Source organism: Myiozetetes cayanensis, unplaced genomic scaffold (genome assembly GCF_022539395.1).
Source record: "Myiozetetes cayanensis isolate MyiCay16 unplaced genomic scaffold, myiCay2020 scf3, whole genome shotgun sequence".
Lineage (NCBI taxonomy): Eukaryota > Metazoa > Chordata > Aves > Passeriformes > Tyrannidae > Myiozetetes > Myiozetetes cayanensis.
The window spans coordinates 51975801-52001042 of record NW_026087521.1 but is presented as its reverse complement, the minus strand read 5'-3'; the positions used below and the strand labels follow the sequence as shown (position 1 = coordinate 52001042).

The 25242-nt window shown below is 39.9% G+C and overlaps 2 protein-coding genes across 7 annotated transcripts in view; one reads left to right on the top strand and one right to left on the bottom strand.

Moving 5' to 3' along the window:
• Positions 1 to 25242, top strand: part of NCF4 (neutrophil cytosolic factor 4) — a 68081-nt gene that overhangs the window by 4790 nt on the left and 38049 nt on the right. For all 3 annotated transcript variants that reach the window (XR_007629924.1, XR_007629922.1, XM_050323745.1), the window contains exons 2-3: positions 899 to 973; positions 22298 to 22422. The gene's annotated coding sequence lies outside the window, so the exon portion shown is untranslated. The remainder of the gene's footprint in view (positions 1 to 898; positions 974 to 22297; positions 22423 to 25242) is intronic.
• Positions 2369 to 12798, bottom strand: PVALB (parvalbumin). Of its 4 annotated transcripts, none has more exons than XM_050323749.1 (5): positions 12781 to 12798; positions 12039 to 12106; positions 9952 to 10084; positions 9291 to 9400; positions 2369 to 3998 (listed from the first exon to the last, which is right to left on the bottom strand). In XM_050323749.1, the coding sequence occupies exons 2-5, from the start codon at positions 12097 to 12099 to the stop codon at positions 3970 to 3972; spliced, it is 333 nt and encodes a 110-aa protein (XP_050179706.1). In that variant the 5' UTR covers positions 12100 to 12106; positions 12781 to 12798; the 3' UTR covers positions 2369 to 3969. The 4 variants fall into 4 exon arrangements, with proteins under 4 accessions (XP_050179706.1, XP_050179704.1, XP_050179703.1 ...); XM_050323747.1 differs by lacking the exon at positions 12781 to 12798 and adding an exon at positions 12546 to 12564; XM_050323746.1 differs by lacking the exon at positions 12781 to 12798 and adding an exon at positions 12413 to 12501.

Below are 25242 nucleotides of genomic sequence, written 5' to 3'. Positions count from 1 at the left end.
AGGCATAATTTTTTATGTTATTTTGTTAAGGTAGAGCTTGTTGTAAATATTGTGCAATGCTGCAGTTTTTAATTCCATAACAATATTAACTCTGTTTTGGACAGAATGTTATTAATGTTTAGATGCTATAGCACAGAGGCTTTGCTAAAACTCTATGTGTTTTGCAGGAAAGGAGAACATGAACTGCATTACCAGTCTTCAAAAGTGTTTAGTTTAGTCAGAAAAGGCAAAAGAAGCAAGCAACAGTGATCAAAGTGTGGAAGCAATTGCAGGACATTAGACAGTGTTGAGCTCAGGACTGGTGAATAGACTGTAAATATAAATCCCAACTCAGCTTCTGCAAAGTGAACAGGTGTTATGGCCTCCAGTCCATTGATTCCCAAAATAAGACATGTGGGAAATTGCTGATCCATGAAACTCCATTAAGAGCTTGGCATGACCCTAAAGTATAAACTATTACACATTTGTTGATTAAAGATTTAGTAATGGTAAATGGTGATTGGAAAAATCTTAAGAGTTGGTGATGGTCCATTGATACAAGCCCCTTTTTGTTAAAATGCTAATGTCAGGAGGTGGTGGTTTAGCCATGACTTAAAGATTTGGCTATTCTTCCTTTTGAGTTGTAGCTGAGCATGAGCTGTATTTCTTCCCTAGCAATATAGAATGTGTAGCAATATAGAATATGTACAATATGTAGCAATATAGAATATGTACAAGTAGAGTCTATTTTTTTTTATGTATAAACATATTTTATGTCATCCAGTTGTTTCTCATTACAAACCATTGGATATAAATCTAAGGAAAGGATGTGTACTTGATTATTTAAAAAATTGTTTTCAATATGAAGGCTGAAGTATTTTTTTTTCTTTTTCCCATAACTACTTCTGTATTACAACAGGGAAGAAGGTAATTACGGAACACTTACTGTTCAGGACAAAGAAGAAGATGTAAGATGCCAATTAAGAAAATTAAGGTAAATGTTTTTTGGGAAAAAGCAAATTTGCTCCTTTGCTTATGCATCTGAAAATTAAAACACCTTTTTTCACAGAAATAGTACTTTGCAGGGTAATGTGGGTTTTTTGTATTTGTCAAGCGTACTATAATCCACACTCTGACGAAAGCCTGATTACATTTTATGGCAAATTCTGCTTTCTTTAGGCTTTGTAGCAGTTTCTGTGACAGTCTTAAAGACATTAAAATAAGAGCAATATGAAAATGAATAATTTAATATTTTGTATATAAAATATTTTCTTATATTGTCATAACTTAAAGTTTTGAATTTGTTTGCTGCATTTTGAGTTACAACTAGGTAACTCCCACTTACCAAGAAAATGATGAAAACTTTTTTAATTGGAAATAGGACAATTCAAGATTTGGAGAAGGTTTGGAAGAAACTTGGATGGGAAAAGAAAGAATCTAAGAGAAATATTAAAGATTGGGCAGTGAAAAAAGTAATAGTTTGATGATAATTGATAAAACAGAAATTTTGTCTCTGGGCAGGGATTTACTTATATCACACATATATTTGAACTTTTTTTCTTTAGTATCAGAGGCATGAAATACTAAAATTTGAACTTTTAATTTAAAATGCAGTTAGGGAAAAAAAGTGGGTTTAAATAGATTTTTGAGAGTTCGGATTATAAGATCTCAGAACACATAATTTGAGAATAGGATCTGATTATACTGGATATTTGTATATTTGAACTGACCAAATGCATATTTAAGATATCAGGTACTGTTACCATGAAAAGTAAAGATGGTATTTTGGAGGTCTCTCTACCCATTGCAACTTTTCCAGTTTGAAAGTGGGAGATGTTTCTTTTCATCTCATCCATTACTATATAGCTGAAAATTTTCAGACCAAATTAGGCACTCAGTGTTGCTTGTTCCAGAGTGATTGAGGGAATAATGAGAAGAAAGACTGAAACAGGGACCATTGAGGTCTTCAGACTTCTATGATAGTGAAATATTCCCATTAATATTGTTGTCCCTTGTTTATTTCACATAATATGCTACTAATATGGGGTTTTAGACCCATTAGAGCCAGTGTTTATTTTCCTATTTGTTCTATTGTCCTATTTTTTTGTTAAAGCCCTGGATAAAATTTCAGCTTTCATGCCATCCAGTGAAGCATTAAAATATAAATCCTTGCAGCTTCAAAGAATAGGAAGGGACTATGAAAGGCTTTGTTTACATAGTGTTTTTTATGTCGATTCTCGAATTCCATGGATCTTCGTTCACCTTACTGCAACAGCGGAGTTCCTGCTGCTTTTTCCGTAGCCTTGTGTGCTCCTGTAATGGCGCTTTATTGCCACGTGAGGTCAGCAGCTGCCGAGGAAAAGCAATAAATAAACTCGCTCCACTGCAATCCATTTTCTTTTGCTTTATTTAGAGTACTTAAAAATCAATACATCCTTCAGAACCGTATATACATTGTGCAAAACCAAAGGATTTCTTTTTAACGCACAGCAGCTTCAGCAAAAAGTCTTCCTTGCAAGTTACTACAGAGTGAAAATCTACAATGGCTTTAGGGAGCACCTATTGGCTTTCTGGGTAGCATTGGGTAATTGCTGTGGCAGAGGGTGGTGTTCTCTACAGTGTGATGGTGGCAGGGTTTCAGCCTTATCTTTTTGTCCTTGCTAAATTAGTGATAATAAATCTAAATTGAATAAGGTGTTATTGCTGCAGGGATTCGTTTGGAACACAGAAATGGAAAATGTCCTTCCTTTTTATTGCGGTAGTAATCAATGTTCTGTCGAGATGTGGGGAAGATGTTGCCTAAAAGGATTTCCCCCCTGCTTTAATCGTTGCTTTAAAAACAACACAGCAACAACAACGATGATGACGACAGAGGTAAAAAGCATGAGCTTGGTGCCAAAGTTACTGAACAGGATTCAGGAAAAAAGTGTTGAGCTCTGCCATAGGCTTACTCTTAGCTAGTAATTTCCTTGAGCTATGCCGTAGGCTGACTCTTGTCTAGTCATTTCCTTAGCTTGAGTCCCAGTTTCCTGTGTGTAACTCCAAAGAAGATAGTCACTTCTCTGGTAAATTTTAGAATAAATGTTTTTTCGGTGGGATTTTTTGATTTACTGTTTTAATGGAGGGAATGTCAACAGCAGCATCACACCTGAATCTTGGTGTCCCCTTTCCTGAAATACCTATTGTTGTTTCTTGTGAGTATTCCATTCTTACTGTCCTAGATAGTTGCGTAACACTGCTAGTAAACGTGCCCTGTGCTTCAGAAGTGACTGGTTTTTAACAATTTGTGAAGTTATCTCAATGTATGATTGGCACCAACTGATATTCCTGTCAAACCTTTTATCCCGAATTTCTCCTGGACTGGGCAAATTTAACAAATTATACAGACAAGGATCAATTTACCGATCACCAAAATGCAGCAAGAGAGATGTAGGTTAAATATTAGGAAATACTTTTTAGCTATAACACTGATTAAGTTGAAAGAACAAACTGCCAAATGAAGTTGGGTAATTGCCATCACTAGAGATTTTCCATCACTAGAGATTTTCCAGGCTATGAGTATGCACCCATTTAGCAGGGATGGCTTAAAAATAATAGTCAGTTTTGCCACAGTTCAGAACTTGGACTGAATGACTCATTAAAAGCATGTTTTATCCCAAATATTTTTTTAAATTTCTTCCCACTTTACCCTAGCTAGGAATAAAGCAGCAGGGGTGTCAGCAAAAAAGAGTAACATTTTCTCTCAGCGTGTGCCAAGCCTACATGAAATAAGAAACAAGTTGTAGTGAGAGAGAAGAAAGCCCAGATTGATGTGACCTTTATTATTTTAACAGTATCTTTCAGCACAATTACAGAGTTGCAGGATTGCAGAGAACAGAGCTGGAGTATAAAATAACATAAATAAATAGAACAGGAGCCAAAGCAGTCAGCAGGAGGTGGTTGGAATTGGGCAGTGAAGGATGAGTGAAGGGTTTGCATTGGTCAAAGCCTTTATGATTCAGCCACCAGAGTTGCAAATTCTGGAGAAAGGAAAGAATTTTTTAAAATATTAAAAAAAGAAAATGTAAAGAAGGAGGAAGCATATTACAATGATTACAGAGTCAGTGGTGTAGCAGAAACATCACGATAACAGAAGAGCAAAGAAATCCAAGTTAATTAAAGGGAAAGTGTGACTTGGGAAATCTTACAGTGAAATGAAAGGATTTTTTGAGGGTAAGGGAGAAATGCTATACATGCCAGACTGTCAAGACTGTCCACTGCTGTTCATCTGAAGAACTTGATTAGTTCCCTGTTATTCCTTTGTAAATCTCAATGGGATGAAGGCAAGAGCTAGAAATTTAATCTTGCAGTAAGATAAATTTCTTTTATATCAGAGTTTGTCAAAGAGAATCATTAATGAGTCTTTCAAAGTATTCCTGTCCCTATATTATAATTATATTGCATTTAAACTCAATTTTGTAATGGCAAATTGACTGAAAAAGACAGATTACAAAAACAGAAGGCTGGTACCAACCTATGTAGCAATCTTGACTATGCTGTTGAGAATGAGAAAAATTCTTGTGGTCTCAGAGGGCCAAGACTTTACCCTGTGGCTTTTATTAGTGTTACATCCATAATATTTACATAAATGTATCTATCTGCAATTTGGGGTTATTTTATGCTTTAGTATACATAATGCCTTTCAGCAGGGAGATAAAGCATGGCAAAAGCACATCTGTATCCCGGTGAATAGCTGGCTGGTTATAATTCCTAACTCCATCTAACCTTGGAACGGTTACACATGAGAATACCTTGCACAGTTGTATGTGCCTCGGCGCGTTAAAAACGACAGACTGGAGGGAATCCCAAGAAGGGCAACAAAGATGATAAAGGGATTAGAGGGTATGCAGAGAGAGTGGTTTATGGGTTTAACATAATCAGCTGAGAGGAAAATGACAAATACGGGAGGCAGTCGTCTGTAAAGGCTCAAGAAAAAACTCACTGAAGTTTGACATAGTGAAGAGTAATGCCTGGCAACTAAGAAAGATAGAAGATGAAAATTAGGCGTTTTAAAGAATATTCTAGTGTTCAGCTGAAAAATGCTAAACTCTAAACCAGCAAGATATTAACTGACTGTTGTGTGCAAACAGACAGCACTTTTGATGGCGTGTCCAAAAAACGTTGTCAAATGCTGACAAACCAGACTGAGAAATAAAAGTGTCAAAGGGTTTAAATTAATTCCAATTTATCCATCGTTTTGAAAGATGTAAATCCAAATTAGGATTAGTGATGCAGATTAGTTAACACAAAACATGTATAAATCCTGTACATGGTGGGTACATAGATCGAAAGTGTTGCAAACTGAATTTAAGAGATAACATAAAGTGCTTGTGATAGAAACCCTGAATATTCTGGGCAGAAAAGGAGAAAGGCTATAATTATTAAATCACTGTGAATAAATCCTGCAGAGAGAAACATGAACTGAAATGGATGAGACCTTTCCAAAAGGAAAAACTAGCTATGCATATACTGTTAGAAAAATATTGTCATTCTTGCTACAGCTAAATTAAATCTTTTTAATAATAATTTGTACCTACAGAATATATTTGGAAAAGGCTATTCAGACATGCAGCCAAATATTTTCTATAGCACATTTTGATAGTGATATTATCACTTAATGGCAGTATATTTCATGGGTACTTTCTGATAGCCAGCAAACCATAAAATACTCCTTCATGAATAACTGCTACATGATTTATACTTTTCCCAGGCCTTTCAATATACTTTAAATATTTCAAAGGTGTTCCAGTTGAATAATCTTGTAAATTAGTTCACTGTTTTTGTATGAAGGTTAGCCCAACCACAGGTGGCTTGTGGAGGCACTGCTACAAAGGGTATTCAGGTATGCAAAACTTCTGAGATAAGGTACTGTATATTAGCCCCTGGCTATTGGTCATTCTTGTACATGTTTATTGCCTGTGGCCTGTTAGTGAGGGAATCCTTGTGACTGACTACATCTTCGTTTCCAGTTGTGGTTATCCTTCCAAATAAAATGATGTCTTTCTTTGCACAAATAATAGCTTTAAATTATGAGGATTTAGACTATTTTGTCATGTTACATAATTTACTAGCTGTCTCAGGTCAAAGCTCTGACTTAGAAGGTGAGGATTGTTTCACTGTGTTCAGTACAGTTTAGTAGTATATACCAGCCTAATGCATGCATTCTAGTATTTTACTGATATGACAGATGTAATTACAGAGAACATGTTGTAGGCTCACTTTGCAATAGCAAATCTGTTTAAGTAATGACGTACAGTAATTTATTTTAGAAGATACAAGGGCACAAAGTGGGATAAAAAATAGAGGACTTACAAAAGACTTTTCTTTTTTGTCGTGACTTTTACCTGTGGCAAGGTCATGACTTAATAGTTGTAATTTTGAATGCTTGATGTCACATTTTTACAACAATTTAAAGGAAATAATTGAAACATTTAAGAATATTTGCAGAAGTTGAGCTGTATGAAGGAAAAGATTCTGATTTACTGGGATAAAAATTTGGATTTGTTCTGCCTACAGTGCATGACCTTTGAAAATTCTCTATGTACTTTCTCAAGTCTGTTGATATCAAGAAACTGAAAAGCATGACATGCATGTCCAATGCTAATACACAAAATAGATTAAAACCAACATGGTGAGCAGAAATTTTAAATTTCTTTTCTCCTCTTTCTTATAAATATTTTCCTGAAGCATGCGGAGCTGCTCCAGCATCACTTTCCAGTCCAGTATGGAAGCTAATTTTGGTGGTGTTATTAGGTAACCTGGCCTGGACCCGCAACTTTTTCATATTCATCATCTTCTGTCCACATTGGTGGAATACAGAGGGGGTTTGACACCACACATAAGACAATCGCGTCTTACGTGAGCTGGCTGCAAGTTTTCAAGTGTTTGAAGCTGGCACATCAGCCATAAATTAGAAAACATGATCAGACTAGAGGTAAATTGGTGAAACTATTTCAGAGCTGGATGGTCTTGCAGGAATGAGAAAAGATTTAAATCAAGAGACCTAAGAGGAAATCTGTAATGTGAGACCCTAGCTAGAAGAAGGCTGATTAGGTTGGGATTAACGTTTGTGATGATACATCTGAGAAAGTTGGCTGTGTGGTGTTAGAAATCCCTGAAGATCAGTTCTTACAGCTGCTGTGGGCTCCTGAGGGACAGCGTTCAAAGGCCATCCAGAGAATTAACATTAACCCCTGTGAAAGGCTGCATGCCTGTGGCCATTTAGTGTTGTATGAAGCTGGTGCTTGAAACAAGGGGTAAAAGGGATGCCTGACAATTCAGTTATAGGGAAAAAAAGAGTTTGCAACAAAAATACAGCATTGCAATACTGAATATGAATGCGGAGTACATTTGTGACTTTATGTTTTATTTACCTCTGTGGTTATATTCTGGAACTGGATTTATGAACCAAAGGAAAAGCTGGGGAGTATCTGTCCTCCTCATCCTTTGGGCACAGTCCCAACTGTAAACTTTGAATGTATTTGAAGCCTTTCTGGTGTAACAATTTGCTGTTGAAGTCAAATTTAGGAAATGGAAAAGAAACTTGGTAGTGTTGTACAGTAGGGATATGGTCACAAGAAGCAGAAGAAAAAAGCACATCATTCTCTTCTCATTATCAAATATAAATTCAGAGTAATTCCATTTCAAAGTTAAGGAACAATAAAAATTGCAGAAGAAAGAGATAAGGAGAAGAGGCATTTCACATTGTTTTATTACAATGTATTGGCTTTCAGGCATTGTTTCAACTTTAAGAAAAAAAAAGTTGTAGTCAATCTGAAGTAAAAATATTAATGCTGTATTCTCTTGTGTAAGCCAAAATCGTTCTGCAATAAAGTTCTTTTATTCCAGTTGAGACTGATTTTGATTTGGTTTGCAGTCTTCTAGAACAGCTGAAAATTTATCTAATGTGAGGTTGGTGAATCAGCTATAAGCTTACTTACCTGGATTAGGTATTCTTTTGAAAATCTTGCCAGTAGTACTACTGTCACTAATTTTAATGTGTATAAGGAAGACTCATATAATAAAGAATAATGAATAAAATTATATTATAATGAAATTTCAAATAATGATACCCATGTTGGATTCAGCAGTGCTGCTAAAGTTTAGCAGGAGCCTCCCCTAAATGCTGCACAATTGCTCCTCTGCAACCATAATGTAGTCATGATCCAAGAAATTAAGAGGCTTTGGTCTAGGAACCAGGGCATAGTCATTGATATGCCAGTGTGCTATGAATGGGCAGTTGAGCTAATATATCACCTGGCTAATATGTCCGTGGCTGATATTGTGTGTCATTTTTTCAGCTTCTAAATTAGAGAGTATGGTAGTTAACTGTGTTTTACAAATCCCAGAGATTAGGTAAAACAGAGAGATATGATGGATTTTAGGTATTTTTTTTTTTTTTAGATTTCAACTTCTGATATGGCTTATTGATATGGCAGAAACTTAGCAACTGCCTGCTCTCTAGGTGACTTAGTACTCTGGCCCCAAACTTGTGCTACTGTCTCCTGCAATGAGGGAAGTTTTAGTTTAGAATTGCATCTGTTCGTGTCTCTTCCGATGTGTGTCACTCACTCTCACCTCCCAGAAAGAGGAAAATGGAGAAGTTTTTTATGAGGGCTAAACTGATTCATCCCAAGGGGGAGTAGTAAACAGGAGTAGTTTTTTACCGTGAGAGGAAAATTTGTTCTTTTCTTGTATTTCTCATATTCAGTAAAAGGGAGTGACAAGCTTTCTTAGCTGTGAAGACCCACGTAAACACTAGCATAAGCTGGATAGACTGTTATTGTATAGAAATTCTGTAGCAAAATGGGTGTACTTTGAATTTTAAGAGCATTGCTTTGCTAAGTCATGCATTGCTCTCCTGCTAACTAATCAAGCAGAAATGCTGGTACTCAGTTTTTTTCTTTTTAAGTTTTATAGGCGAGCCTGGACCTTTGCAATTGAAGTGTCCTGATCCTCACTCTGCTGATAACAGACAAATTAAACTAATTGAACTAGAATTTGGAGGGTACTTAGTCCTGCACTGTAGTGTGCCTGAACCACAGCCCACGTTCTGTGAATTCTTACCCCCTCTAGTGTCAGAACTCGGCTCTTTTTCCCTAAAAGCCTCCAAGCAAGGCATGGCAAATGTAGCAGGACTTGGCATTTCATTAAACTCAAACTGTGCCCTTCAGAAGGTCACAGCCCCCAGTGATTCCTAGGTTTTCTCAGTTCTAGTATGTAAGAGTCATATTGGAACGTTACTGTCAAAGTTTACTCCTCTAATCACATACCATCAGCGCCAATTTTACCATCACCGTCCTTGTCTCCAGCGGCCAGAAGAGCCTTCGTTTCTTTGTCTGATAGGTCTCTTCCTTCTGGGGTAAAGCCCTTCAGTACAAATCTGAAGAATAGGCAAGGAAAAAAGAAAGTTGGGTTGTTTTTTTCGCCCAGAGCAATTACACTGCGTATTTATTTTTTACCACTGATTTGATATGCAAGTTGGAATCCAGGTTTGTGTCTTCTGTTGGCTGACCTTCTTTAGCATTCAAGAGAATCACTTTAGTCTGAAACTGCATTTGGCTGAAGAACTATCTGTAAGGTATTGGCCATTCATGTGTTTCAGGAATCCTGCAATCGAAGTTACAACTAGATATCTCCAACACACTTCACATCATATGCTTAGCAAACAACTCAACAGTGCACACAAATACTAGTCAAGAACTTGAACTGTGTGTTATTGCCTAGATTCTTGTTAAAAACGAACAAAGTAAAACACCCCCCCAAAAAACCCCACAAAAACCCCCAAATCAAACAACCCACCCCCAAACCAACAACAAACCACAAACAAACAAAAGCAAAACAAACAACAACAAAACCCACCACCAAAAAGCAATCGCAGGGAATTAGACTCTTAAGGTGGGGTTATCAGAGAAAGGATGTATCTTTACTTACTTCAGTTCTTCCTCTTCAATGAAGCCGCTCCGATCTTTATCAAGAATATGGAAAACCTTCTTCACATCTTCTGGGCTCTTCTTTTTCAATCCTACCATCTCGAAAAACTTCTTGTAGTTAAAAGATTCAGCCGCTGTAAGAGATGAAAACCAGAGAAATGCTTAGAAAAATCATTAAAACATACACCAACACATACCCGTGGTTTTCTTCCATGATGCTGTTTATCCTGTCCTGGGAGGAACAGTCGAGCCCAGCTGTGGTAGGAGCTGGATGTGACACTGTGCGCAGTGTAATCGTCCATGCTTCACAGGTGCTAATGGAAATAAACACAGTGGGAGAGGGGCAATGTCTCCGTTTTGCAAATAAAGAGCTGAGATACAGGGGTATGAGACTGGCTCGAGGTCACACAAGAAGTCTGTGATAGAGTTGGGAGCTCAGTTCTAACCTCCTTAGTCTCATTTCAGCGCCTTAAACATTTTTTATTTATTTTATTTTTGCTAAGTTTTACATCAGAACAGACATCTGAGGGCAGACTCTGACTGTCACTTTTTGACATTTCCACCCTTGGGGAAAAAAACAACCCCCAAAAAAGCTCTTGCTCAACCATGGAGCCTGGCATTGCGAGAAGTGTTTCAGAGCAGCTCTGTGTCGGTTTTTTTCCTGGAGACTTACTAGAAATCAGTGTTGCACTTCGACCGCCAAAGGTATGTTCAGTCGTGGTGTGTGAGCTCAGACCCTGCAAGGGAGTGCTGTACGGCGCGCTGCCTGCAGGACCTTGTGAGGAACGGTCTCCGGAGAGGAAAAAAAAACCCCAAACACCCCGGAGCCCTTGAAATCGGAGCCGAGATAAATGAGTTTACCTGCCCCACCTCTCCTGCCCTTTAACCGCACCCGCTTTTGTCCCACCCAGCTGGCGTAATGACTGTGATGTGAATTAGAAATCCGATACAGTGACCTCCAACACCTGCGGTGGACTTTTTTTTTTTTTTTTCCCTTTCCCATCCATTCCTATTCCCGCCGCATTAAATTTTCCTATTACGTAAAATTAAGGAGGCTCAGTCTTTCCTGATCTGCCTGACTGAGATCTGTCATTACTTGGTGCTAATTGCAACTGCTCGGGGACTTGGAGATGGCCACAGGACAATGGAAGCTAATGAGTAAAACAGCTGCTCAATTGAGCAAGGCAGTCTGTGAGTCCCTCCGACTCTCCGGCTGCTGAGATGAGTCGGGCTCAGCGGGTTTTGCGCTTCTGTCTGTTCGGGAAGGTCACCGCACAGACCAGGACAGACAGAGGCATCTCTCCGGGTTGGTGCGGTCAGCCAGGTATTTTGGGGGAGGGGGTGGAGAACGTGCATCCGGGAGCACGATTTCTGGCGTTTCTCTGAGAGCAGCCTTAACTACCTGAATCTCTGTAAGCACAGAGAAGAGGGTTTGCTGTCAGTTTTAGGGCTCGCGATGTATGAGATGAATAAGGAATATCTGAAACCCGGAGGAGTCTGAGAGGAAAGAGTTGAGCGCTGCAGCTATTCGCCCTGCAGAGATCTTCTGCAGTCGAGCTGTGCACCCGCTTGCTCTACTGTTGCCTTCTGCTCCATCCCGAAAAGCTAAGTCCACCCGGGGATTCCGCATAGGAAGTACAAGAGCGGTTTCTTATCTCCTTGAAATGGGAAACAGAGTTCCGTAATACCCGAAACTGAATTTCAGCAGTGAGTGGGAAGCTGCCGATATCCACTGCTGACTTCCCATCCCACATCAAGATATAATGCAGCGTGGTTCACCGAGGATTTTGTTCCCTTTGAAAGTATCCTCTCGGTAGAAGCAAAATCTGTCTGCAGTTACTGCTTGCTTTCCTTTAAAATAAATATTTCACCTCTGTAACGTGCAGGACAACTTTGCTGAGAATGCAGCCTTGTACTTCATAAACCTGTCAGAGGTATTCACTGCACTTCTGAAAACACATCCTCATTTGAAATTTTGTCTAGCCGGTTCCTCTAATCTTCCGATAGCTTAAATAAATGCACTGCTATCCTAAGCTGAAGAGATGAAAGAGAGAAAAGAGAGAAGAAAAAAAAGAAAAAAGCACTCACCTGAAAAGGCTCCCACAGCCTTCTTGATATCCTCAGCGCTGAGCACGTCAGTCATAGCCATCCTGCAACTGTTTGAACAGGGAAGCAAGTGCGAAAAGATTAAAAAGTGCTTTTCTCATCATTTCTGCTCATATGACCAAAGCTGCAGTGCTGTGTGGGGATGGCACACCGGGAAAGGCTGGACCTGTGCCAGCTCTATAGCTCTGCGTGGATAAGTGCCGTGGGCTGTCGCTCTCTGGTTTGCAGAGCACCAAGTAGTCCACAGACGCGAGGGTTCAGCTAAAGAGAGGGCACGGGGATACCTTTGAGGGGACTGGGGTGGGGGAGGACGCGAGTGGGGGTCGCTCCCTGGGAGGCTGGAGTCTAAGCCTTACTGGAGCAGTGCCAGAGTCTGCTGAGATACAGGCTGGAGAAAGAGTTTTGCCAAGGTCAAGTCCTCGAGTGCAGTGGACAAACTAGTGGTGCAGAGCAGAGCCTTTTCCTTTAGTAAGTCAGGACGAGCTTTACCCGTTATATTCGGTGATGAGTAAGGAGCTGCAGCATATGCCAAGCTTCAAGCTGCTCTTCAGGTCGAGAAGCAATTTTAATGTAGTTTTTGAACATTTTCCTTATCGTTCAAACACTTTAAACATCTCCCCTTCTCCCTTCCCCCTCCCCTTCACACACATATTCCTTTTAGACCTCGTTTCTTTCGGGCCAGTCCATATTAAGCATCATCCTCGCTGAATTAATTATCACATGCCTGCGAATCCTACAGATCCCGTTTGTAATGCACAATATGCTGCAGAATCTTCTGTGATATATGGCGAAACGAGATGCAAAGTGACAACATGCTCGTACGGAGCTCCTGTGAGGCTTCTCAGGCGGGATCGGGCACTCCCCGGCAGCATCAAAAAAAAAAAAAAAAAAATTAGGATTTGTAATGTGTTTTCTAGGTTTGTTTCTTATTCTCCAAGAATCTGTGCCCATTTTTCACAAGAAATATGGCAAGTAGTCCAACTTGCTCTCAGAGTTTGGGCAGGAGCCATTAGGCTGAGATAGCCAAGGTTCGGGCCCAGTAGTAGGGCAGATCTCTGCAGGAGTATTGGCATCGCTGCTCCAGGAGAGACGGGGGAGGACAGAGCGGTGGCAGCGAGATCCCCGGGCGCGATCGGCGGGTATGGCCCGGTCCCGCTGCCACGATCACACCTTTCCTCTGAATGGGGCCGCCGGAGAGCGGCCTCGAAAAGGGGGGGCTGGTGCAGAACCTCGGGTCGCGCTGCAGTAATTGCTCGGTGCTTTTAAAAGTAAGAGCCCCGTCCTTTTTTTCCGCGGCCCAGGTTCAGCTATAATGGGTGAGTCATTACCGTGCCACTGAGCGCAGAAGGACGGAGGAGGAGGTGACATTGGGGTCTCCCCCTTTTTCCCCCTTTTCTTTTTTAAACAGCGTCTCTTCGTTGTGGGAGGGACTGTCGGTGTTCTCTCGTTGGAAGTCTCCCCTCTCCCCCTTTTTCCGTGTATTTCCTGAGGTACAAGGGATGCTTAGTTTTCTCCAAGGACAAACAAGGAGACGGATGGGGGAGCCAAGTCCCTCTCCCTAGGTTGAACGCATCCTTCCTTGATCTACAGCGAAAGAGGAGCTGAGCACTGGGACGCTGAACTGAGATAAGCCTCAGCCCCACAGAAGAGCTCCGCGCACCTTCCCAAATGGGTCAGCAGCCCCCTTTGTTTCGGATGTGGGAGGTGGAAGGGTGCAGTAAAGACAGTACTCGGGGTACTCGGGTCTCTTGCTTTAGCGGAGTTCAGCTTGGAGAGCTAGGTTGAAAACGCCTCGTTGTATCACAGGTTTAAAACCTTGCCGTTAGTCCATTTTACGCATAGTTTAAGTGTAGACCAATCAATGTGCAACTATTTGCCAGAGATCAATGTCGAGATCTTATGTCATTGACGTCCCTTTACTTCTCCTTAACTGAGGAAAGAGAGAATTCCTTCTTGCTCCCAGTGAAGGTGCCGCCTGCCCGATGCTACATCGCCCTCCTTTGTTGTGTACAGCATCGGTGCGGTCTGAAGAGGAGCTGGGCCTCAGTCTCAGCAGGTTTTTCTCCTTTCTTATGAACCTTCTGCAAACCCATTGTTGAGGTATTCTCGTTCTTTGAGTCACAGACCCTCCTTTTAGGTCGCTACTAACAGGAACGCATCTGACCTCCCGCCAGTGAAGATGCTGTCGTTGCGAGTGACTCGTGTTTCGGTGCTAACCCCACTCTGCTGACAAGGCAGAGCACATTTGGAAGGCTGCCCTGGGGGTAACTCAAGCAGGTAGCTGGCAGAGGCGATGCGGAGCGCTGCCTGCTGTGCTGTCAGACGCCTATCAGGTTAACTAGCCTCATGCCAAGCAAACCGGCCAGAGGCTCATTCCGTGTCTGTGTCCTGGGGATGGGAGCCCGGCGGCTCCCTCCGCATCCCTAACGATGCGCGAACTGCCCAGCTTTCCCTCCGTCATCGGATCTGTGAGGGCTCTACGGCCTAATCATGCTGTGGAGGCGAAAAGTGAGAGGTGTCAGAAAAATGAGGCTTCAGATCAGGTGGATCCATCTGTAGAGTGTAAATAACATTTCCCCCAGCTCCCCGTCCCCTGCTCAGAAGCCGTGTACCCTCCATGGCCAGAAAAGTGAAAGCAGCGACACACAGGTTTGCAAAGCGGACAGCTGGGGATCTGAGATGGGAGAGCGGCTGAGGCCCATCTCTAACCTCAGCACTGCCCCTGTTTAAGTACAACTAGCAAAATTCCAGAAGCTTTTAGCCACCAAGCTGTAGTCAAAACTGTTATTCTAATAAAGCAGGCGTTTCACGAATTGGCAGTTTCACACTCGACCCTTCACCTTTTTCTCATCATCCTTGCGAGATGAATGACGCGTTTTCCTTTACCTCTGAGATTTTGCCAGTTTTCCTGCCCGAACTATTTGCAAAATCCACACCGTGAATTTCCAAGTTGTCTGCCCAGAAGCTTTCATGCAGATCAACTCCCCCTTCCACCAGCGCCAGAATGATGATATTCTTACTAAGTAAAAGACCAAATAAATTAAGTAGAAATCGGCCCGTGCTTGCCAAAGGCAAAGAATTCACGGAAAGTTTCCTGAACACCGAGAAGCCCGCACGCCAAAGACTGAAGCTGAAAGACGGTGGTGCTTTGCAAAAAGAGTGAAACATTTCCTTTATCTTCTTAACCACCACACCAAAGAGAGCAATTTTATCCCATCGCTTAGGATCGTCTATGCAGAAGGAGAGATGCCATTTCTCGACGTGTTTTGGATGTTTTGGATGTTAGGGTTTTTTGTCTTCGGTTCACTGCTGGACATTTCAGCAAATTCTGTTCACCGAGCCCTTGCTTGCTTTCTCGTTCACTTCCTTTTGTTATTTTTACTTTCTCCCCTCCTTTTCTCCTCAGTACCCCCTCAATGTGTTCACTTATTTACTCCTTTTTAATGGTCTCCTTTGGAGTCTCCTCTGCGGGAAGCCATTCCTCAGTGTTTGGGAGATTTGCATCTCTTTGTTTCTGGGCTTTTGTTTGTGGAAAGGGGGATGGGGTCGGAGAGATGGAAGATATCCTAATCTGCTTTCCCTCGGGCGAAGGTCCTGCTTCTTGTCAGGAGCTGGCGAATCCACGTTTGCTGTGGAAGTTTGAGCATTTTCTTGCTACTTACCTCTTGGATCTCTCCTAAGCACGCTTGAAAAGGGTGTGAGATAGGGAGGTGATCAAAAAGAGGTGGAACTCGGAGTAGGAACCCCACTTATATAATCTCTCTCACTCTTTCTATTTTCGGCAGGTGATACCCACTCCTCAGTGGTATCAGATATTCGGGGGTTTGTTGGTGGTGTCACATTTATCTTTCCCTTAACTAATCGAAGAACACTATTAATAATCCTTGGCTCTTACCTTCCCCTGGCTGTGAAAACCATTACCTTGGCAAACTGATGGTCCACTTGAAACTTTAGTGTTAAGGGGAGAGGCAAGCGGTATAAATGAGCTATTTCGGGGCAAATAGGCAAATAACAATAAAAATGCCATTGAGACCTATTTGCCATTCTGTAATCCATCTGGGAACACGTTTCCTGATATTTAATGTATTTCTAACAAGGGAAAACAGTTTATAAAGGACCATGAATCGTATGTCAGATCAAAGTGGCATCGGGGAGATCACAATGAATCAGGAGGTTCAGTTCGAGGGATGGGACTTTGCTCACCAACGAAGGGAATAGCAAGATGTAACCCCCTTATCCAGTGATGGAAACAAAGACACTCTCGGGAGTTTGTCCTTTTCTCTCTTTAGCCCTGACAGATACTATTTGAAACAAAATAGAACAGCTCTAAATTGCCTCTAGCACCTGAAGCTGCAACATTCAGCTTTACCGCTTGGCCTTGAGGGAAGGCAGATATATTTTTTTTTTTCCCTGCAGGTAACAGCAAACTCAATTGTGTAATTCTGATTGCTCATACTTAAAGGGGCATCCAAAATCTGCATTCAGGGCCCCATTGGGCAAGGTGCTATAGAAGTCTAAAAAATTTACAACCTGAGCTTTCTTAGGAGAGACAAGACATTGTAAATGAAGAGATACGATATATACAGTCATAGTACATTGACTGTAACCTTTTCAGCATATAAATTCTCTTTATGCTGAGTTGCTCATTCCAGGGAAAGACACCTTTGAAGCCACTTCTATTTTTACTCTGTCAAGCAATAATAACAAAGATAAAAATGCCATTGAGACATATTTGCTATTCTGTAATCCATCTGGGGACACTTTTCCTGATATATGATGTTTTTCTGGCAAAGGAAAACATTTTATAAAGAATTGTGCATCACATTTACCTGGAGTATATTTGTGAATTAAAAAAAGAAGATCTTTTCTGTTTCAGTAGTCAAACCCAACATTGCTTAGGTTAAAAAGCAACTAAGATTGTTGTGATACAATGGAAATTATCTTTGGGGAAAGACAGGTTCTGCAAAACTGAGATTGGATTTTTTCTAGCTTGGTTAATTGATCCTAGAAGTGAGGAAGGATAAATGAAATATGTATGGGATAGGAATATTTAAAAGTATTTCTCTACTGCCAGTATAATTTTGATGCTGAGTTCTGTGATAAATTGGAAGTACTCCAGCAGCTTTAGATAATTTCTAAAGAGGTAGCTTTATTGAATCAAACATGACAAAGGTTAATTCAATCATTTTGGTGTTCTCTCTCTTCTTTGTTTTCATTACACTTCCTGTAGTGGTTTCTGAATTTTCAGTGTGCTTCAGTAGTAGAGGAAATAATATTACTTTTCAGGAGCCTCCTTTATTTCTCACAAATACAGTGAGCCCTAGCTCAGAGCAGGTGATAATTACAGTGTGAGATAGCTGCCTCATGTGGGTCCAGATGTTTCAGCCAACTGGTGTGTCACCTTTGGAATAGTGTAATCATTTTATGCTGTTTGCTAAATTCAGTGATGTGGGGTTTGCCTTAAACTTTCACATATTATAAATCCTTGATGTAGTACCAAGATTAGACTATGGTTTAGAGATACCAGTTTGTCATGGTTGTTAGCTGGATGCCTCATTTCCATTTGGTAGCTGGCAGAACAACTTTTTTCTTTTACCTTCTTTTGGCAACTTAGAGAGGATAAGGATTGTAGGGCTGTCTTTTTGGCTAATGGAGTGTGACTTCCATTTCTGTCTGCTCCACTGGAATGAGTGCATTTGTGCACTGGTGAAAGAAGAGCAAGTGCAGGGCTAGTCATTGTGATTCCTCTGTGTAATTCAGCCCTGTGAAAGCAATCCTGATTAGTGAAAATCCTTTCTTATCCTTTCAGTTAGTTCTTACTAAAGTTTATTTACAAAGGGAAAAGCAGATTCATGACCACATTGACCATATAGTGAGGTCTTTGTTACCTGTCAAGTATTTAATTAAAACACATGTGGTTGATTTTTTTTTAATAAGAAGTCTAAAATAAAAATCTGACACATCTAGATTATTTGTAAAAATCTGCATGAAATTGAAAGACGTGGAGAGTTTTGGCAACAGGCTCACTGAGAGTTCACCTGTGTGAAATGATAGAATTTAGGGAGGAAGTTTGTATTACACCACTCCTTAGTCTTGGTAATGTGGTTACGTATTTACTATCATCTCAATTATGTTCATTCAGGAAAAGATAAGGACTGGCTTTCCCCTTTAGGATATATATATACAATGCAGAGTTGGGTATGCTCATCCATTATATTTTTTTTCTCTTTCCCACCACACATAAACAACTGTAATCTGAATAATAATAAGGTGGTCCAGGTCTCTATCAGCCAGTGGTAGAGGTATCTGCATGGTATCATCACAGCATTAGCATAGCACCTTGAAAAGGAAGCTTGCCCTGTTGCTATCTCCCATGTGTACTACTTGTGTTGTAACAAGCAACTTCAGTCTTCAGGGTTACCAGCCAACCATCTTTCACTCACCATTTCTTTTCCTTATTTGTTAAAGGAATAATAGAATCATAGAATGATTAAGGTTGGAAAAGACCTCTAAGACTATAAAATTCAACCTTTGACTGAAGACCACCAGCACTAAGTGCCACATCCAGTCATTTCTTGAACACTTCCTGGGATGGTTACTCTGCCACTTCCCTGGGCAGCATGTTTCAATGCTTAACCACCCTTTCAGGGAAGACATTCTTCCCAATGTCCAAACCGAATGTCCCCTGGTCCAGTTTGAGGCCATTTCCTCTTGTCCTGTCACTGGTTGCCTGGGAGAAGAGGCTGACACCTACCTGGCTACAACCTCCTTTCAGGTAGTTCTAGAGAGTGATAAGGTCACTGTGAGCCTTCTCTTCTGCAGGCTAAACAACCCCAGCTCATTCAGCCTCTCCTCAGGACTTGTGCTCCAGACCCTTCACCAGCTCTGTTGCCCTTCTCTGGACATGGTCCAGTGCCTCAATATCCTTCTTGTAATCAGGGACCAAAAATTGGACACAGGATTCAGGGTGCAGCCACATCTGTGCTGAGTACAAGGGGACAGTCATTGTCCTCCTGACCTCACTATTTTTGACACAAGCCAGGATGCCATTTGCCTTCTTGGCCACTTGGGCCCACTGCTGGTTCAAAGTCATATGCTTTTTTTTTTTATTTGAAAGTGTATTCTAAAATTTTAGAGGCTTTGTTGATAAGAGGGTTTATTGATAAGAAATGTTTCTTGGTTTCCAGCTAAATTTTCTCTTCTATATTTTTATTGCATCAGTAGCTCATAGAAGTGTCTGGATCAGCCTTCTTTTTCTCTGTTCTCTAGGTGCTCATGCCTTTCATTTGATTTTACAAACAGTTATAATATCCTTCAGTCCTTGGGTAAGCTAAGCTATACAGAATTACTTATATTACACCTTTTCTCATGAATCAGCCTCTCTAGACCTGTAATAATTTTTTTTTTTTTGTATTCCCCTTGTTTTGTTGGCATCCTCTTGGTACTGTGGTGCCCAGCATAATATGGAGTTCCTTTGCTGTCTGAGCTTGTAGAGTGTTCTAAAGTGCCTGTTATAGTCTCCAACCTGTTATACAAGAATGATAAATTGGGCAAATTTGCTGCAGTCCAGCATGTATATACTACGTATATTGGTGGATACTAACCCATACACAGTGCATTTAGATTTGGAAAGAATTCATGCAAAAATTTAAAATATTAAAAAAAAATATATATTTTGCATGCCTGCAGTATACTTTGTTTAAAAACTTTTTGAAGCATTTTATAGCCAATAAACGTTATATAGGAATTTCTTTATTTCCCCTAAGACAAAGCTCAGTGCTGGTCTTGCCTATGTTTAGAGGCAGGACAGGAATCCTTACAATGGCAGTATTTTCTTTGGTGTTTTCACCTCGAAGTTATGACATAGGTGTATGTTTCTTCCTCCTGCTCCTGCTATCAAACCTGCCCCTTTTCACAAGGCCCTAGGTATATTGTTTCCTTTCATCTTACTTCTAAAAAAAATTAAGAAATATTTTATCGTTATCCTTAGCTGAAATGAGACGCCTTAGGTGCTCTCTATAACCATAAACCATACAGTACTGTGATTCAAGGTTCCAGAAATGCTGTACTGAAAGTCTTTTGGAAGAGTAGGAGTAAATATGAGTTTTAATTAATATGACATAGATGGTAATTATTGGGAAGATGAAATGTCGATACTCACATCAGAAGTTTCACAGAATTTTAGGACAAACCACTCATGACAAAAGCACCACTAAACTTTTCAAGTTTGTGAATATAACCTGTAGCTTTTTCAAAAGATACATTTACTTACTAAAGAATGTAGCATCTACTATATTTAGTCTGCCAAGGATGTTGTGATGAGAGTACTTTTATGTGTTGGAGAGGAGAATGGGTAAATTCATGGAAGAGAGATCCACTGAAGGTTATCAAACTCCTACAGGCCACATCCAGCTTGTGAAGCTCCTGAGTTAAAGTAGCTGAGATTTGGGATAGTATTAGGTGAAAACATCATAATGTAATTGCCTTGTGCTTATGTTTCTTCAAAGGTTTTTTTCTGTGTCCACTGTTGGGGACAGGATGCTGGATTAGAGAACTAGGGGAAGTTACTTGGATCCACAGTGGTAACTCTTATTTTCCTCAGTGTAGTTTATAATACCACACAAATGTGAAAAGTGGAAGGATCAGGCAGCCAGAATGTATATGAAAAGTAAGTCAGCTAAAAGAATGACTTAAAATACTCATTAAAAAAAAGTCTTCCTAATATAAACCACAAATGTTCACTCCATATATACTCTGACTCTTTGCTTATATGCTGCTCTTGAGTTCCTATATGCACTATTTAGGCTCCATATGAGCATGTTTGTTCAGGTATATATGTGTTTTATACTACTACTCTGTGACTGAAAATGTCTATTATTTTACTAATCATCATTTCCTTCTGCAATGGCCTGTTCTTTGGTTTGCCTTGGAGAAGTCTGTATTCCTAGGATCGAAGCTTAGTGGTTCCAGTTTTACTGATTTTTCCATTCCTCTGATAATTGTCTCAAAAGCTGAAAATAGCAAATGGCTGCAAGTGATAACCCAGAGGTGAGAAACAGGTCTCTAATAGTCCATGCCACCAAGGGGCTTTGGGAACTCTCCAGCTTGTACTGCAAATGGTGTGGAAAAGAAAGTGAAATGTCTCACCCAAAGGAGATAATACAAATGAAAAACAGAGAAAGGTGTAAACCCCTGGGGAAAGTTAGGCTCAAATTACCCAGCAAGAAAAAAAGCTAGTGCTGAAAGAGTAGGTCTGTGTATCATAACACCTCCTAGCAAATCTCAAAAGGATATTTACAGCAGGAAAAAAGCTGTTAGTCCCAGCGGGAAACCTTGACCCCAAGGTTAAGAGAATGGAAACAGTTGGTTTTCTTTACAACAGACACTTGTGGGTATCAGACATTTGTCATAATTGACACTCTTGTGGTGTTCACACTGGGATGGATAAGCCCATGTAATTATTACCACAGGGGTTATATTCCAGAAAAACTATCACAGCAGAGCCATGGCTTCATTACTTATTCCTATTTATACTAGGCTGCTGGTAGGAGAACAGTCAAAGTATTTAGATCAGGGTAAACAGCTTTTGGGGAAATTGGACTGTAGTTTTAGAGGTTGGAATCCTTTGATAACCCAAATTTTAATAGTTATTATTTAATTAATCTGTTGGGGTTTCTTTTTTTTTTTTTTTTTCTTTTTTTTTTTCTTATGCTTTTAGAATTCATTTCCGAGCTGTTAGTGCACAGTGAGATGGATTTAAAAGTTAGAGGTTTGTCAGGGAGTCATATCTTTCTGGGTTAACAGCAAGTGGGAAGAATTTTATAGCAATGATGCTCAAATGGCAAGTTTGGGCTTTTCCTGCCAACCTCCCAAGTGGAAATTGCTAGCTAAGGAAGTCTATAACTATTAGCAGTACAGGAGCACTGTTGTGTCAGCTGTTTATTTATTGCCAATATTTCATTAGAAAACAATTCTTCCATTTACATAATTGGTAAATGAGATATCTTCTCAAGTTTAATTAATAATTTGAATCCAGCCAAGGAGAATAACAGTAAATAAATCTGTAGTACTCTTTAAGTCATCCTGATAAAGTGAGTTGAAGAGCATCAGTCCAGTTGTTAATAAGCAGATACACACAAAACAAACTTCTGTGTGCTAAAAACATATATCTGTGTAGTTCATGGCCTAAATCAGACCCAAATACTGAACTCTTCTATGCTTTCTCTTCTTTATCTCTTTAGGTTGCCTAAAAAGAAGACTTGAGGAAGGAAACCTCCACTCTTGCTGCCTATTCTAAACTTCTAAGAGAATGGACAGACATTCAAGTGTTAGCTTGTCCAGCAACATTCACCTGTGATTCCTTCAGGTAAATGGCAAATTGAAAAATCGAGTTTGTCTCTTGTAACATCCTTATCCTCTGAAATCATGAGAAAAAATTATTAAAGAAAGATTCACAGGCATATTCCTAAGGGAAGTATGTTTTCTCTGCCATTTCCAGTGTATCACAACTTCTCCTTACAATTTCCTTTTAGATGTTCTTTCTGATAATCATCTTACCACCTTGTTCATAATCTTATATAGAACATTTGTGGTTTCTTTATTTTCCTCAGAAAGTGAAAAAGTTAATTCCTATAATTTAAAACATTATTTGCAAAAAAAAAAAAATTATTGGACTAACCCATTTTATAGAAACTTATATTATGTTTATATTATATTTTTTATATTATGCACATCTGAATTGATCCTCGTTATAGGCATGTTTCTTTTCTTGGATATTTGTATTGTTTCTCCTTCCCAGAAAGGTTCACAGTGGCAATCTCTTGTAGAAATCACCTTACTGCAGGCCTTTTTGCATTCCCCCTTTCATAAGTTTGTATATATATTCCTTGTGTGGGTAAAAGAAGGGTTGTAATCTAGAAGTTGTTGTAATCTAGAAGTGGAGCGTCCACTCAGCATGTGGTACAGACTCATCAGCACTTTTCCCAGGGCCTTTGAGTTTTGCTCTCAGTGGGACACAGAAGCTGCTGTCTTGAAGAAGAACGAAATATTTCAGAAAATTGAACACTAATATCTTGCTTGAGGATGAAGGAAGACCTGCAAGACACAAATGATGTGTTGGTTGGCAGCATTTTGCCTCTTTGAAATGTATCATCTCTGTTATTTCTCTGCACTTCTGTTGACAGTTCTGCTCTTCAACTTGGGAAGGAAAAAACAAGTATTAGGGCATACTAAAAACCTTGTTGATCTCCGAGACAGTGCCCCTCCGTGTCTTCTGTTACTATCGCCTGGCTGCCTAGGGACTTATTTTTCCAACACTTTCTCCTGTTAAAGGGCAGACAACTGAAGTGCCAACAAATCCACTGTTTACCTGAGACCACACAGTACAGTGGCACAAGAAATTGCATGTTACATCCTGTCCTGGGATGACATCTTCCAAAATGGACCATCCTTTTCTGTTTTGTTGCTCTAGATCTTGATGGTGAGAGGTATAGCTTGTGACAGCAGTTTGACTTGGGTGGAGGAAAGGGATCATCCCTTTCACACAGAGGATCTGTTTGTTACTTGACCTCTTCTTTGCTACCAGGTTCACCCTGTTTATTGCACAGAATGTTTTCTCTTTTCGGTTGGGCTTCTTTTTCTTAACAGAGCTGGATTTGTTCCGGTTATTAACATTATTCATAAGCATGAAATATAAGCATATTGTAACAATGCTTAAAGCTGTGATCACAAGAGACAGGGAAAGGAGAGTGGCTCTGCCTTTTCCCAGGAGAGGGAAAGTTTGCTAATGCCCCGTGAGGGGATGACAGATGATTTCTCTCTCGGGTTATACATGCTCTAAATCCTCGCCACCATTTTTCTCCAGCAATGAGGAGACAGATGCTACTGTAACAGCACAGAACTTGTGCAAATCCCTTACAAGAACCTTTATTACCGCTATGAGTAAAAACAAGTGACTTGCTTAGCCTTTCATCCTATTTTTAGATAAGCTTACATTTCTAAAGGACACATTTGATCCCCTTATATGGTTTTGGATAGTTTTCTGTTGATTTATTTTTCCCTTTTCTTATAGTGTGATATGGGAGGATGAAGGTGGGAGAAGGTGTCTGTTTCTCTGAGCTGTTGTGTTGGTATTTGTTAACCTGACACTTTATGTGATGTGCCCAGTTCCCTTTCTAGCAGTTTCTAGTAGCTGTGGGAAAACAGACAGCAGAAATCACACTTTAGACACGCAGTTTCTCTCCTGAGAAAAAACAACTGATGGAAAGGATAGACAAATGATTTTGGAAACAAATAATTGATTTGGCCTCCGAGTAAATGCTATGAAGTCTCTGGAGAAGAAGTTTGTTTTTATTTCACCAGCTTAGTGTAACCTGGTTTGCAAGAATTGCTTTTATATCCAGGGAGCTGCAGTCTCAACTCAGTTGTCTTTTTAGGATCCGAACCATCTTCCACAGTTGTCATTGAGACTCTTGTGGTGTTTTTAATGGAGATTTCACCAGGCCCCTTTTCTAGAGCTTTTCTCAGGAATTGCAACGTGATGGGGATCAGTTAATATCACTGAATAATTACTTTGTAGAGAGAAGGCCAATCTGTTAGGAACTTCATTGACACCATAAATCTATGTGAGTGCTGATCTCTTATTAGATAACAGTGACTTCTGGAAACTACTGATGTTTTATATTGCAATTACTGTCTCACAGATAATAAATATATGTATCATATGCCATTTCCTCTTAAACTTCCATATTTTATACATGTGCGCTTTTTTGTAAGAAAGAGTACGTGCTGGACTGTCCTATTTATGTTTTGTTTTGGGTTTTCATTTTGAGGTTTTTTTTTTTGTTGTGGTGTTGTGGTTTAGTTGTTTTTTTTGTTGTTGTTGTTTTTGTTGTTTTTTAGTGTTTGTGTATATATGTAAGGAAACATAAGTGTCCAGCTTCTGACATAGAAGAACCACAAAGTTCACAGTTCTGAAATAATAAGGGAAGATTATAGATTGTCATCAAAATTAACCAACTATTGATACTGACATGCAAATTTTCTAGAACACTGTATTTTATTGCTCACTAAGGGCAGGAGGGATATCTGTTCTGATAAGTGCTTGTGAGTGTGTGAAAGAAGCAAACAAGGGAATGATTGAGTGTGTGAGGATGAAGACTGGGGAACACGCTGAGACAGAGAGATG

What these genes read in the sequence shown, in the direction of transcription:
- PVALB (XM_050323749.1), bottom strand. Translation starts at nt 12,099, where the DNA reads ATGGCTATGACTGACGTGCTCAGCGCTGAGGATATCAAGAAGGCTGTG. An exon ending in ATTGAAGAGGAAGAACTGAA is followed by an intron (nt 9,401 to 9,951) that starts GTAAGTAAAGAT and finishes CCTATTCTTCAG; the next exon opens with ATTTGTACTGAAGGGCTTTA. An exon ending in TGGTAAAATTGGCGCTGATG is followed by an intron (nt 3,999 to 9,290) that starts GTATGTGATTAG and finishes TCCTTTCTCCAG; the next exon opens with AATTTGCAACTCTGGTGGCT.